Below are 14,483 nucleotides of genomic sequence, written 5' to 3'. Positions count from 1 at the left end.
TCCCAAGCAAATTATAAGCTTCTAGGGGTAAACACCAGAATCTTTTACATGGAATCATGAAATATTAAAGCTGAGGGAAATTTAGACATCCCTTAGTCCACATTTCTTAGTTTTTCAGTAAGGAAGCAGGCTTAAGAAAAAAATATGATTTGGGAATAGGTAAACCTCTACCTCATTAGGGTTTTCTTGAGGATTATTTGAGATAATATCTTCAAAATACAGGTATATCATAGACATTGAAATGGACATTCCTTCTAGGTCCCAGGATGGAAAAGCTTTTCCTCTAAGGAAAAGATTAACGGTTATCCTCAAGCTACTCAGAGGAAAAAAATGTATCATTTTTGGAAATTAAAATTTTCATTTTAAAGCTCTGTTATAAACAAAACAAAAAACTTTGCATAGGCTCATTTCTGAGTTTGCTACAAGGAGGTGCCAGGAAGTTCATGGATATGACTCTTGCTTTTCATTACAGTGTTTTATAATTTTGGTTACCATAAATTCAGCTTCTTGCAAAGGATATTGCTCCCTGGGCTGAGTTTATATGCTTGGGAGTGGTAGCTAAACAGTAATTTCCTTTTGAATTAAGAAATTTGGTTTCACTTTATACTCAAATAGACACTCAAATTTCACTCTATAAAAATAAAAATAATTATTTTAAAAAATATATACCTTGTCCATTCAGATAGTAATGGATCCCATTATTGCCAAATGTTGAAATGACTGTAGGAGTGACTTATAATGCACAGAACCAAGGGACTGCTACAGTCATGGCCAGTGTGGCTTATGTTTCCCAGAAGCCTGGCTCAAGCCTTTAGCCAAGATTGGCTTTGCCCTCTTACAGGCAGTGTGGGAAGGAGTGCCTGCAATTATAGTCACATTTATTTCTGGTGGTGATTCGGGGTTTCAGCCTGAAATATTATGTTCTCACTATGGTATCAGATCTAGACTATCCTCTGCCCCTCCTAAATTTTTGTAATTTGAGACTTAAATTTTGTAAATTAAGAAACAAAATTCATTATTTTATATTTACTTTCATGTTTTATTTATGCTCTGAAACCATTCAAATACTAATTTTTACTCATCCTATCAGTTACTGAGAGAGGTGTGTTGAAATCTCCAATGTCCTAGGATTACAACTCTTTCTTTCACGTTCTATCGGTTTTTGCTTCAAGTATTTTGGAGCTTAGGTGCATAATAATTAGGGTATTTTGTCTTCTTGATGAACTGACTCTTCTTACTATGTAATGTCCTTTTCTCCACTCCAGTAATATTTGTTCTCGTATCGACCTTGTTCAATGTTAATTTAAAAAAAAAAGTTTGCCTAATATACCTTTTGGAAATCTTTTATTTTTAACCTGTGTCTTTATATTTAAAGTGGCTTCCTGGTAGACAGTTTGTAGTTGTCTTGATTTTTTTTATTTATGCAGTAGAGAATATGCTGATATTCTTTGCCTTAGAATTATATGTCTGACCATTGGCATCTAATGTAATTATAAATCCTGCTGTTATTTGTTTCATCTAGTCTTTATTCTGTTTTTCTTTTCCCACCTTCTTTTGAATTGACTTTTTTTTAATGATTCTATTTTATCTCCATTACTGATATATTACCTATACCTCTGGATTTTTTCGTGAGATTGCTCTGGAGTTTATAACATTCATCTTTAACTTACCACAGTCTACCTCAAGCACTAGTATACCAGTACATGTATAATGTAGGACCCTTTCAACAATATACTTTCATTGCCCTGCTCCCATCTTCTAGTGTCAAACATTTTACTTTTTTTTTTTTTAAGATTTTTATTTATTTATTTGACACAGAGAGAGACACAGCGAGAGAGGGAACACAAGCAGGGGGAGTGGGAGAGGGAGAAGCAGGCCTCCCGTGGAGCAGGGAGCCCAATGCGGGGCTCGATCCCAGGACCCTGGGACCATGACCTGAGCCGAAGGCAAATGCTCAACGACTGAGCCACCCAGGCACCCCTTTGTTCTTCTTTCTTAAGATTGTTTTTGCCTATTTGGGGTCTTGTATGATTCCACACAAATTTTAGGGATTTTTTTCTATTTCCGTGAAGAATGCTATTGGAATTTTGATAGGAATTGCATTGAATCTGTAGATTGCTTTGGATAATATGGACATTTTAACAGTAGTAGTCCTTCTGATCCACATGCACAGAATATCTTTCCATTTACTTGTGTCTTCAATTTCTTTTATTGGTGTTTTATAGTTTTCAGTGTGCAGATTTTTACCTCCTTTGTTAAATTTATTCCTAGGTATTTTATTCTTTTTTTTTTTTTTTAAGATTTTATTTATTTATTTGAGAGAGTGAGAGTGAGAGAGGGCACAAGCGGGGTGGAGAGGAAGAAGTAGGCTCCCCTCGGAGCAGGACCCTGGGATCACAATCTGAGCTGAAGGCACTTAACCGACTGAGCCATCCAGGTGCCCCTTATTCTTTTTGATGCAATTGTAAATGGGATTGTTTTCTTAATTTCTCTTTCTGATAGTTTTTTGTTAGTGTATAGAAACACCACTGATTTTCATATATTGATTTTCTGTCCTGCAATTTCCTGAATTTCTTTCCTAGTTCTAATAGTTTTTTGGTGGAGTCTTTAGGGTTTTCTATATGTAATACCATGTCATCTGCAAATAGAGACAGTTTTACTTCTTCCTTTCTGATTTGATGCATTTTATTTCTTTTTCCTGCCTAATTGTTCTAGCTAGGACTTCTAATACTATCTGGAATATAAGTGGCGAGAGTAGGCATCCTTGTCTTGTTCCTGATCTTAGAGGAAAATTTTTAGCTTTTCATCATTGAGTATGCTGTTAGCTGTGGGCTTGTCTGATATAGGCCTGCCTGATTTCTGATTCTTATCTTTTCTATTCTGTCAGTCTTATCTTTTCTATTCTCTATGAAATGTGTCTTTTTTCCTCCAGCTGCTTTTAAAAATTTTCTTTTTATCACTGTTTTTCATCAGTTGGATTGCGATGTGCCTTGGCATGGTTTTCTTTATGTTTCTTCTGCTTGGGGTTCATTGACCTCAGATCTGTGGATGTACAGTTTTCATCAAATTTGAAAATTTTTCATTCATTATTTCTTCAAATATTTTTTTCTGTCCTCCCCTTGATTTTTTTTCTGGGATACCAGTTACATGTTATACCATTTGATAGTGCCCACAGCTCACTAAGGCTTCGGGGTTTTTTGTTTGTTTTTTATATCTTCTTTTTCAGTATGTTTTGTTTTGGACAGTCTCTGTAGTCATGTCTTCAGTTTCACTGATTTTTACTTTTTGAATGTCTAATCTGCTGTTAAACCCAATAAGTGTGTTTCTCATTTCACATCCTGTGCTTTTCATTTCTAGAAGTTTCATTTTAGTTTTATTTTTTCCATTTCCCTCATTATGTTTGTTTTCTTTTACATTCTTGAGCATATTGACCATATTTATAACAGATGTTTTAAGGTTCTTGTTTACTATATTCTATTGTCTCTGTTATTGCTGATATGTTTCTATTGATTGGTTTATCTCTTGATTATGTGTCAAATTTTCCTGCTTCTCTTCATGCCTGGTAATTTTTGATTGGATACAGACATTGTGAATTTTATGTTGTTGAATACTGGATTTTTGTTCTGGTGTATAATTAGGTAGTATGGAGATCAGTTTGATCCTGTAGAAGCTTGGTTTTAAGCTTTTTCATTGCTGGTCCAGGGCCTTTATTCTAACTTACCCTTGCTACTATGGCATGTTCCCTCAGAAGTCTCTATCTAGTGCCCCCAATGTTATGCAGTCTTTCCACTGCAGCTGGTGCTTTGTATGAGCTCTGGGAATTTTTTGGATTAATTGGGAAAGAATCCAGTGATTTTATTTTTCCCCTTGGCCTTAGGTTTTTCCTTACACAGCATGAATCAGTACTGAGCCAAAGACTTGAGAGGACCTCTTTGCAGATCTCCAGAGTTCTCTCTGTGTATGGTTTTATCCTTGCTGGTACTCTGCCTGCAAAGTGTAGCCCCCTCAGCTTTCAGGAGCTCCAATCTCTGTCTCCTCAACTTGGCAAGACCACAACGCTCCATTTCACTCCCTGGGTCCCTGCACTGCAGCCTGGAAACTGCCTCCAGGCAGTAAACTAGGCCATTTATTTCTCTTCTTTCAGGGATTATAGTCCTATGTTGTCCATTGCCTGAAACTGTTGTCTACTGCCTGAAACTGTTATTTCATGGATTTTTCCACTTCTGTGTTTATGGTGGGAAGTCAGTTTCCATCGTATTTAATCCTTGACGGGCAGAAATGGAAGCATGCCAGATACTAATTTTTAGACATTTAGAAGTAGACTCAATATTCAAATTTTTTTTTAGGGAAGTTTTACCTAAAAAAAATTATTTCTTGAATGCCTAAAGTATCTCACTGCTCATTCATTCTTGGATTTTTTTAAAAAAAAATTATATCTATTAATGAATGTTATCACTAGTCTGATCTTTGCTTAAAAATTTTCCCCTGGCTGGACCATATTATTGGAAGGTCATGGTTATGGGCTTTTGTTTACACAAAATACTTGCCCTAGTGATAATATCTTTTGTTGACTATTTTAAGTTAATCTTGAGTGAGGGGACAGGGGTAATATAGGGGAGTGATTTCTTCTAGAGATTTTGGTAGAAAGTATAAACATAAAAATAATATGAGATTATGTCTTGGTAAAAATAACCACTGCACTTTGCCTTTTCTGCTTATATCTTGGAGTATCTTTTTGAAATAAACTTTTCATTTTGGAATAATTTTAGATTTACAGAAAAGTTACAAAAGTAAAAATAGTACAAAGGACACCCATATATCCTTAACACAGATCAACTGCTGTTAACATTTTATCCCATTTGTTTTATCATTTGTGCTGTTCTCACTGTCTATTGGTCTATCCGTGCAATTCTATTTCTGAATCATTGAGGGTAACTTACATCTATCATGGCCCATTACCCCTAAATATTTTAGTGTATATTTTCTAAGAATAGAGATATTCTCTTATATAACTACAATTTAGTTAACTCTTCAGTTTTGTAAGAGCTGCACTATACAATATGCCACAGTTTACTTAACTAGTTCTTTATTGATGGAGTTTTGTACTTGGTGATAAAAGGCTAAAGAAGGCAGCTAGGTAATGAAAAAAGCAAAGCAAACAAAACTAGAAACCATCTAAATGTCTGTCAACAGGAAAATGGATAAAATGGGACAGTCAGACTCTGGTATATTAAACAGCTGTAGCCATAAGCAATGTGAATGAATCTAAAAGACATTCTATTGAGTGTAAAAGGCAAGATTCACAAAACTACACACATTATGATGTATTTGTATTCAGTTCAAAAAGAAGGTAAACTATTTATTTAGGTATGTTTGTGTGTATGATAGTATTTTTTAAAAAGTAAGTTTGTGATGAGCAAAATTCAGGATACTAGTTATACCTCGAAGGGGAGGAGAGGCAGAGGGAAGGGTAGGGAATGGGTGTACTGGTCGATACAGCAGTGTTGGTAATGTTCTAGTTCTTAAGTTCGGTAGTGGATTCATGGCTGTTCGTTTTATTATCATGCTTCAAGATTACAGGTATGTTACATGTGTTCTCTTGTATTTGTCAAGATTTTAAAGGCAACTAGAGGATGTTGTCCAAATAGAATTTCTAAAACAGGAGTAAAAGAAAATATGTGGTGCGTGGGTTTGTTTGCCTATGTCCTACATCCCCAACTACTCTTTGAACCACATTTAATGCTTCTATTTTTTTATCCATAAGACCTAATATAATTCTGTATACATGGTAAGGATTCAGTCTGTGTTTATTGATTAAATTATTTGAAATAGCTAAAAAACAATAAGTTTAAATAATTCATTTTCAGGAGATTTCAAATTGATCTACTGGGGGCTTTTTTCCACCCGAGTAGGAAACTTTCAGATGTATTTATTACATAAAATATGAGGAGGCCATTAAATAGTGGCATTTGATGGAAAAAAGAAAGCATTCTACTAATATTTTTGAGTGTATAAGGGACATAACTTCAATGTGTAAGCAAGGACATTGAAAATGTGAGTTATGGGTGTGTCAGTAACACTCAAGAAAACCAGTGTGTGAGATAAATAATCTCATCAGTTAATTTGTACTGTTCGCCAGTATACTAAAACCAATAATGAATTACTCTGGTCAGAAAACACTTGTGTTAGGCTATGTTGAGGATACTTCTTTTGGGAAAATCACACTTCATATTTGCTATGTGAAACTGGTGATTTCATGTGGATTATCTGTAATTTAGTTTGATCCTCGGCCAGTACCCCCAGGACCCAGCACACCCAGCCTGGGTCTCCCCTCTCCTCCACTTCCCAGGAGAAGAGAGATAGGACCTAGGTTTTACACTAGCCAAAAGAAAACTGGGTAATGACAAAAGTCAATCTGTGGCAAAAATAATCACATAACCCTTCCAAAATCAAATAGAAATTACTTGGGGGTCATCTGCTTTCCTGGATAATAGCTTTTAATCTCTGTTAGTACAGATATGTGAAGTTTGAACAGAGGTGTGCCACAATCAGAATATTTGGACAACAGACAAATCTTAAGAAGGAGGACTCCAATAGGTTTTCCCCAGCTCTCATCCTGGGCCCAAAACAAATTGCAATTCCCTATTTAGTTGGCAAGTCCTCATTCGTTATCATTTCATAAATTTGTGTTTGTTCATAAGGTTTGTCTTTGTGCAAGTTGACAACGTATTTCTAAAATAATCTCATCCCCAGGACCAAGACCATATTTCACATAATGTGTTCACCACAAACTTCCAGATTAGACTTTGAACATAAAGTATTTTATGTTACTACATGGTAGATTTGCAACCATTAAGATAACTCCAGCAAACAAAAAATGCAAAGTGAACTGTTTTGTGAATCATGATACATGTGGAAATCATTTTATCCTCCCTCCATAAACAATATATTACATGCTTTGTCATTACTTCTGACATTACTTTTATTTCTTACTAATTTTCCTTTGTAATAAGAAAGTCTTGGGTTTTTTTTGTTTTTTTTTAAAGATTTTATTTATTTATTTGACAGAGAGAGACACAGTGAGAGAGGGAACACAAGCAGGGGGAGTGGGAGAGGGAGAAGCAGGCTTCCCGCCGAGCAGGGAGCCCGATGCAGGGCTCAATCCCAGGACCCTGGGATCATGACCTGAGCGGAAGGCAGACGCTTAATGACTGAGCCACCCAGGCGCCCCAAGAAAGTCTTGTTTTAAGTTTGGACTAACAGGTGCATGTAGCATTAACTTTTTCTCAGCTGAATCTTTGCTTCAAAACAATTATAAGAATAAGGGTGAGGCACCGTACTCTTTTTTTTTTTTTTTTAATAGCTAAGCAGGAAGTTCACCTCTGACAGGGTATTGTAATCAGGTTTATCACCAGAGCCTGCTGTTGTGTAACAGAAACTCCAGCTTGTCCTTACCTGTCTCAAGGCATTGCTTCATGAAGGAAAATAAACTCATTGGAATATTTGTGAAATTCAATAAAATGCTTTCCCAAGCACTTCGTTTTTAATGCATGCTACAAGAATTTATTATAGCCTTGTGGTCTTTTAAAAAACATATTAACCTTGTGATTTCTTACTATTGTAATTAAATGAATTTGTCTCACTCCAGAAGCCCTATGTATCATATTTGCCATACCTTTTAGACACATCTTCGGCCATGTCTAGTGATAGTTCACATTCCCTCTCTCCTGTCCCCTCCTTTTTTCAAGAAAAGGGGGGAAGGTTTGGGATGTCTTCAAATGACTGTTTATTTAATTGACAGGCAGCTTTTCTTCATTGTATGCTTTGCCTTTGCTCACAAAAGTGCATTCACTGTTCCATAGTATGTTGAAACTTTTCAATGGAAATAGCTTTTTGTTAACAAAGGAAGCATTTTCTTCCCTCCTTCCATGTCTTTGCTTTCTCCAGTAAGTCTTGGCTTCTTCAGCAGCTGTACCTCCACCAGAAATGACAAAAGGTGCAATTGTTCTAGGAGATGGCGGTGGAGATAATGCTGGTGGAGTGTTTTGTGTGTGGGCTGCTGGGGACTGTTTTTCTTCTGTGTTTGGTTTTGTTTTGTTTTTGTTATTCTAGAAAGTTGAGCACACCTTAAAAACAAACCACCACTCCCAAAAAGAGCTTTAAAGACCCTTAAACCTTTATCCTGGGTGACCTCTTTTTTTTTCCATTAAGTTGTTCTGTTAGTATTTAAGTGGGCCCCTCTGTCCCGATGACAACAAACCTGACAGAACTCACTTAAAACCGAGGGGAATGGAATACAGAATACGGAGTATTGATGTGGTTTGTTTTCTTTTTCCAAGCAGGCCATGAAGACTTGAGTATTCCTGCCATTACCCTCCCTGAAGAGCAAAGCTCAGGAGAAGAGGTTAAGGTTTAGTGCGAGTTAAGTTTTAGTGTTTCACACCATCTCCTTTTTCTGAGTTATGATTCCCAACTCCAGGTGGATAGGCTCTTCATCTTATTTACTTATTTAATTTAAAGATAAATTTTTTCTGCCTCTGCCTCTTCTGCTTTATTTTTGACTTAAGTTTCTGGAGTATGGTGCTGATTCAAAGCATCGTTTAAACTTCTAGCAAAAAATCTTTCAGTTCATCTGGTGGAATAAGCTAAAAATATAGTCTCTTTCAGGAACCATCTCTATGCAGAGTCCCAAGTAATCAGATTGCAGCTCGACCAAAGCTGGGCCTAGACACACTTGTGTCTCTGTTATAGATACTGCTTAATCTGCTGAGGACTTACAGACAGTAGGGTACATATATCTTTTCAGTATTGATTTTCTTTATTTTTAGATATGTTAAACCCACAGACCAGTTTCTACACAGAGAACATGTCATATACATATTATTCACTGTGGTCCTTGACAGTGTTTCTAAATCCTCTCAAGAATTAGGCATTTTGTCATCCCTCACTAGACTCAGCAAGAAGGGATAAGAAGGAAACTGGAAATTCGTTTTGAAGTACATCTCCAGTATTTTGAATGTTGATCAGCAACATTCTGATCTTCTCTCTGAATGAGTAAAAAGAAAAGATGTAATGCTGGTTCGGCCAAACCCACTGAGTGGCACTTTGCCAAGATGATTCATCCTGCCTCGAAGCAATCTTACACCCTTTGTGAAACTAGGTCCCTGTCGGTTGAAGGAGGAAAAAGACTGCCCCAGAGCTGTCAGTCACTCCTTGAGCACCTCCAAGTGAAGGTCTTTGAGTCTTCCAACTTCACTCTAGCTTTGTTCGCGGTCTTGCTCTGTAGGCCATATGCAGCGTTTCAGATTGTTCGCGCAACCTTTGTTAGAATATTTAAATCTACCAGAGGGAATTGACGTGCTTGTAATAAGAACAGGTGTTCTCAGTTTCCCTCACTCCCACTCCTCCTTCCAGAGTCACCACTGCCAGACAGCATGAATAGAAACCAACTGATGTTTTCTTTTGTTCCTCTCCTCCCACAATATCCTAACCATCACTCGGATATGTGGGTGCACTTCTCTTTTCAAGCTTGTGGAATAAAGCCATCTGAGGCTCTCTTCTAGGCTACAGGAAAAATGAGGATGGGAAGCCATTGCATTTTATTTTATTATTTTTTGGGTGCGTGCATAAGAATATCCTGGAGAGCTTGTGTAAAGCACAGATTCTTCGACTGGATGCCAAAGATTGATTCATTAAGTCTGGAGTGGGATCTAGGAATATGCATTTTTAACAACTGTCTTGCAATGATTCTGATAAAGGTGGTGCTTTGTGCGGCACAGACTAGTCTTATCTCTCTGCCTCTTTCTTTCTTTTGTTATTATTCCATCTCGTTGCACAAAAGATTCCAGCTAGAATTAGACTAGTTAGATAACCAAAGGGCCAGTATCAAACAAAATGTCATTATACTGTGCTACACCTGCAAAGTTTTAAACAGGATTCTGGCAGTCCTCTTATTCCACTTGAATACACCAGAGATTCCACACACCAAATGAAAATACAGTACGACTACCAGCAGCTTCGGTGAGACCCTTTCCTTGGGTGTGTTCTATACATGAATGCATTTTCTGAGTCAAAATAAGACTATAGTAACACAGCCATTAAATGTTTACGGTAATTATTATATGATGGTTATCCATGTTTTAGAATCCTATCAAAATTCGTGGGCTGAGGACAATGGGACGGGAACAAAAAATGTTCCACTGTGGTCTTATTCTGTAGAAGAGTGCCATGGAACAGTGCTCCCAGTCTCCTGCCTGAGGTTAGGTACTCTGCTGCCCCGCAAACTAGCCTGTCTTAGTTGGAATGGGAGCAGATGTATAGGGAGGTTAGTCCATAGCCAAGCCCTGTAGGGACAATTGGGCCACCACTTCAAGTGTTGTTGGGAGCAAAGGGTAGCATTCTGGTCCTTTTGATGACATCCTCTGGGACAGGAATGGCACGCAGTGGTCACGTTCAGTTCTGACTCTTCCCTCATTTGCGGCGCTAAGAAGACAATCCCTTTCGGTATTGTACTAGAACCATTGAGTAATCATTTCTGTCTAAAGAGACCTGGAGCAAGAGATTCTGCAGATACTATATTTTCTTCTTTGCTCAGTATATTCTGTCTTCTGGGAAGGCAGACCCATACTTTAGTGTTATATATCTAATAATTACAGTTTCATAAACTCCATCTCCCCTATGTAGGGTTCTTTTGTTAAGGTATTTTATAGAAGATAAAAGTAGATATTAGCAAGTAGTTATAGATTTTGAATGTTTGTAGTAGATTTTCTATATGTTGATTTTTTTTGTCATCTTCATCATTTTTATTCTAATTATGACTTCTCTAATATGTTGTGGGTTTTTTTCCCTTTAGACAGATGTTATTTAGGTTCTTCTTTTATACTTTTTAAGAATTGTGGCAAAATATACGTAACATAAAACTTACCATTTAAGCCATTTTTAAGTGTGCAGTTCAGCGGAATTAAGTACATTCACATTGTTGTGCAACCACCACCACCGCCATCCATCTCCAGACCTTTTTCATCTTCACAAACTGAAACTGTCTCCATGAAATCCCAGCTCCCCACTGCACCCTGCCCCCTAGACCCCCAGCCCCTGAGGTCCGTCATTCTACTTCCTGTCTCTGTGAACCTGACTATTCTAGTACTTCGTGTAAGTAAAATAATACAGTATTTTTCTTTTTATGTCAGACTTATTTCACACAGGATAATGTCTTTAAGGTTTATCTGTGTTGTGTAGTGTGTGTCAGAAAGGAAAATTTCTTTTTAAGGCTAAATAATATCCCACTGTATTTATATACTACATTTTGTTTATTCATCCATGGGCATTTGGGTTGTTTTCACCTTCGGCTATAATGAATGATGCTGCTACGAACCTTAGTGTACAAATACCGGTTAGAGTCCCTTCTTTCAGTTCTTTTGGGCATCTACACAGAAGCACAATTGCTGTATCATATGGTGATTCTATGTGTAATTTTTTAGCCCACTGTAATACGTTTTTGAATACTTATTTTTTTTTTCTTATGAAAGAAATATATTCAGGGGCGCCTGGGTGGCTCAGTCATTAAGCGTCTGCCTTCGGCTCAGGTCATGATCCCAGGGTCCTGGGATTGAGCCCCGCATCGGGCTCCCTGCTCAGCGGGAAGCCTGCTTCTCCCTCTTCTACTCCCCCTGCTTGTGTTCCGTCTCCCGCTGTGTCTCTCTCTGTCAAATAAATAAATAAAATATTTAAAAAAAAAAAAGAAAGAAAAATATTCAGAGTGATTAAAAGAAATGTAGGAAACAATGAAATGTATAAAGAAGAAAATAAAAATCACCCACATTCCAATTTCTCATGGATGCCATTAACATTTAACATTTGGTATTTTTGATTGTCTTATTTAATGTACATAAACATATTTGCAAAATTAGGCCTGAAGACTATATACAAATTTCTCTCTTGCTTTTTTAAACTCAGAATTGTACTATGAAAATTTTCCTAAGTCATAGAACAGCCTATGAAAATGCTTTTTAATAACTGCTTAATATGTATGCATGTAGTGTGTATCTAACATGGATGTCCAATAATAAGGAAGTGATGAGTTCATAGAGGGGAATATTTTCCAGTCACTCAAAATGATGTTTTCAAAGGCTATCTCCTGACATTAGAAAATACTCACAAAATGTAATGTTAGGTGAAAATAGGAGACAAAGCCATGTACATCTAATTCAGTTTGTACAGCGGTTCTCAGACAGATGGGAGCTTAGCCTAAGAGCAGGGTAAACTATTAGATTTTAGTAGAGGAGTGACATACCAGATGTGCATTTTGAAATATCACTCTTGGTGGTAGCTAAAAGTGGCAAAAGCAGATATAGGGATACTGTTTGGTTGGGAGTCCAGTCTGGGGTGATGGAGGCTTAGAGTAGGACAGTAGTTGTAGATGTGATGAGAAATAGCAGCATTCCAGACCCAGCTTTGAGGTAAACAGTCCGTATTCATGTAGTGTGCAGGGAAATGGAGCTGCCAAGGATGATTCCTCAATGTTTGGTTTTTGTGACAGGGTGAGGAACCCTGATGGAGGGATAAAATTCAGGGGTATGGGAGATGAAAAACTCAGTTTGGAACATGTACTTTTGACATAGTGGAAAGATATTCCCAGTGGAGGTGTCAAAGAGGCTGTTGAATTGAAATCCCAATGTTATAAATGTGGATATGCCCCAAAGGGCTAAAAGTCCTCCAACATGCTAACAGTCGCCTTCTCTAAGTTATGAGCAATTTTTATTGTCTTTATTATAGTATTTTATATTTCATAAATTTTCTGTAATGATCATGTATTATTTTTATAATCAAATTTAAGTGTTGCTAGAACACAGTCATCATGGCATTATTTATAGTAGTATAAAAATTGGAAACAACTTATATGTATAACAATTATAGAAGATTGGTAAAAAATAAGTAGAATGATCTTGAAAACCCTGTAGCCACCTTTAAAAAAAAAGGTTTTCAGTGTTATTCAAAAAGGAAAAGTCTGTTTAAAAATAAATGAAAAATTTAAAAGTGAAGTCTACCAAACTGACTTGAAACTAAGAGAATCTAGAATCTATTATAAACTGTAATATAAATCTATAGACTTGCATTATTAATAATTAATAATTATTTTATCCTCAGATCATACGTGAAAGAATGGTAGCCTGTTTGTCACAAGATATTTAGTTTGACATACCAGCTTTTAGTGTGGACACTTGAAAATATATTAAATCTTTGTAGTTTGCCAGATTCCTTTTCCTTTAAGGAGCTTACAATTACTAGTCATGAATTTATCATACATTAAATTGGTTTTTTGAGATGATTATTTTTCTAAGGGGAGCATTCACTGCTCTAGTGTTTATTTTGTTTGCAGATAAAAGAGCTCAATTACATCTCCTGCCTGCATTATTTGAGAGGATTAGAGTTGCCATGAATCTTGTCAGTAATGTTGAAATTATTTTAACTTTGATGCTTCAAGTCTTGTGCAAAATGAAGCCCATTTGCTTAGCGCTCCATCCAGTCTTCTAAATGAACGAATTTTATGAAGAAAAAAGAAGACTGCTTCTTCCCAAAGGTCTCTGAGAATTTGTTTTCCTTTTTTCACTTTTAAATTAACAGATTAGAATACAATGTATAGTGCTTCAGTGTACAAGTAGAATCACTCTGTCTCCACATTAAAAAAAAAACTTAAAAGGCAACACTGCTGCTTTGGATTGACAGAAATTTACTTTGTAGTCTTCAGCTCAGGTTAATCATACATATGTTAATAATACAGCATAAACCAAAGGACTTTTTTTTTTTTTTTAAGATTTTATTTATTTATTTGACAGAGAAACAGCGAGAGAGGGAATACAAACAGGGGGAGTGGGAGAGGGAGAAACAGGCTCACCGCTGAGCAGGGAGCTGGACTCTGGGCTCGATCCCTGGACTCCGGGATCATGACCTGAGCCTAAGGCAGACGCCTAAGCCACCCAGGCGCCCCCCAAAGGCCTTTTTTTCTAATAAAACTCAAAATAAATATAATACAAATGAGATTGTAGCTTCAGGCAAAGTAAAATCAAGCATGGTTATAATTTCTAGAAATTAACAGTATGATTATCTTCCATAAGCATATCCCTGCACCATTAATAAAGCATTTCCTTGTGCTTTACAATTGCATATGAGCTGAATTTACCAAAGTAAAATTTAACAGAGAAATATTCATTCCTTTAGTTGGCTCCCAAACACACTCACACATTTAGAAGATGGGCAAGACATGATTTAACAGCAATACTTTCACAAGCACCTGGGGGGATTTTAATTAATTATTAGCTCAAATTGGGAAAATTTTTACTTAGAATACAGAAGACCTTTCTAATGACTAAACCCATTAAAAATAGAATTGACTACCTTCGGGGAAGGTATTGAGTTCCTATCCCTGGAGATTTTTAAGAAGGACCAGACATCTGCCTGCTAGGGATTTTGTAAAGTTGGACCAT

The 14,483-nt window shown here is 36.6% G+C and overlaps 1 protein-coding gene across 5 annotated transcripts in view; it reads left to right on the top strand.

Moving 5' to 3' along the window:
- Window positions 1–14,483, top strand: part of TAF1B (TATA-box binding protein associated factor, RNA polymerase I subunit B) — a 68,364-nt gene that overhangs the window by 33,684 nt on the left and 20,197 nt on the right. The window contains exon 1 of one of the 5 annotated variants that reach the window (XM_064571825.1): window positions 10,998–11,151. The exons of 3 other annotated variants lie outside the window; for them this stretch is intronic. In XM_064571825.1, coding sequence (XP_064427895.1) covers window positions 11,047–11,151 — 105 coding nt within the window. In that variant the 5' untranslated portion in view covers window positions 10,998–11,046. Of the gene's footprint in view, window positions 1–10,997; window positions 11,152–13,531; window positions 13,580–14,483 lie in introns of those variants that run through there. One more of the 5 variants, XM_064571826.1, reaches the window with a different exon arrangement.

The sequence above is a fragment of the Mirounga angustirostris genome, unplaced genomic scaffold (assembly GCF_029215605.1).
Source record: "Mirounga angustirostris isolate CCGP_5_RB_7025 unplaced genomic scaffold, mMirAng1.0.hap1 SCAF_10, whole genome shotgun sequence".
Lineage (NCBI taxonomy): Eukaryota > Metazoa > Chordata > Mammalia > Carnivora > Phocidae > Mirounga > Mirounga angustirostris.
The sequence above is the reverse complement of the archived record's forward strand: the minus strand, read 5'-3'. Positions and strand labels throughout refer to the sequence as shown.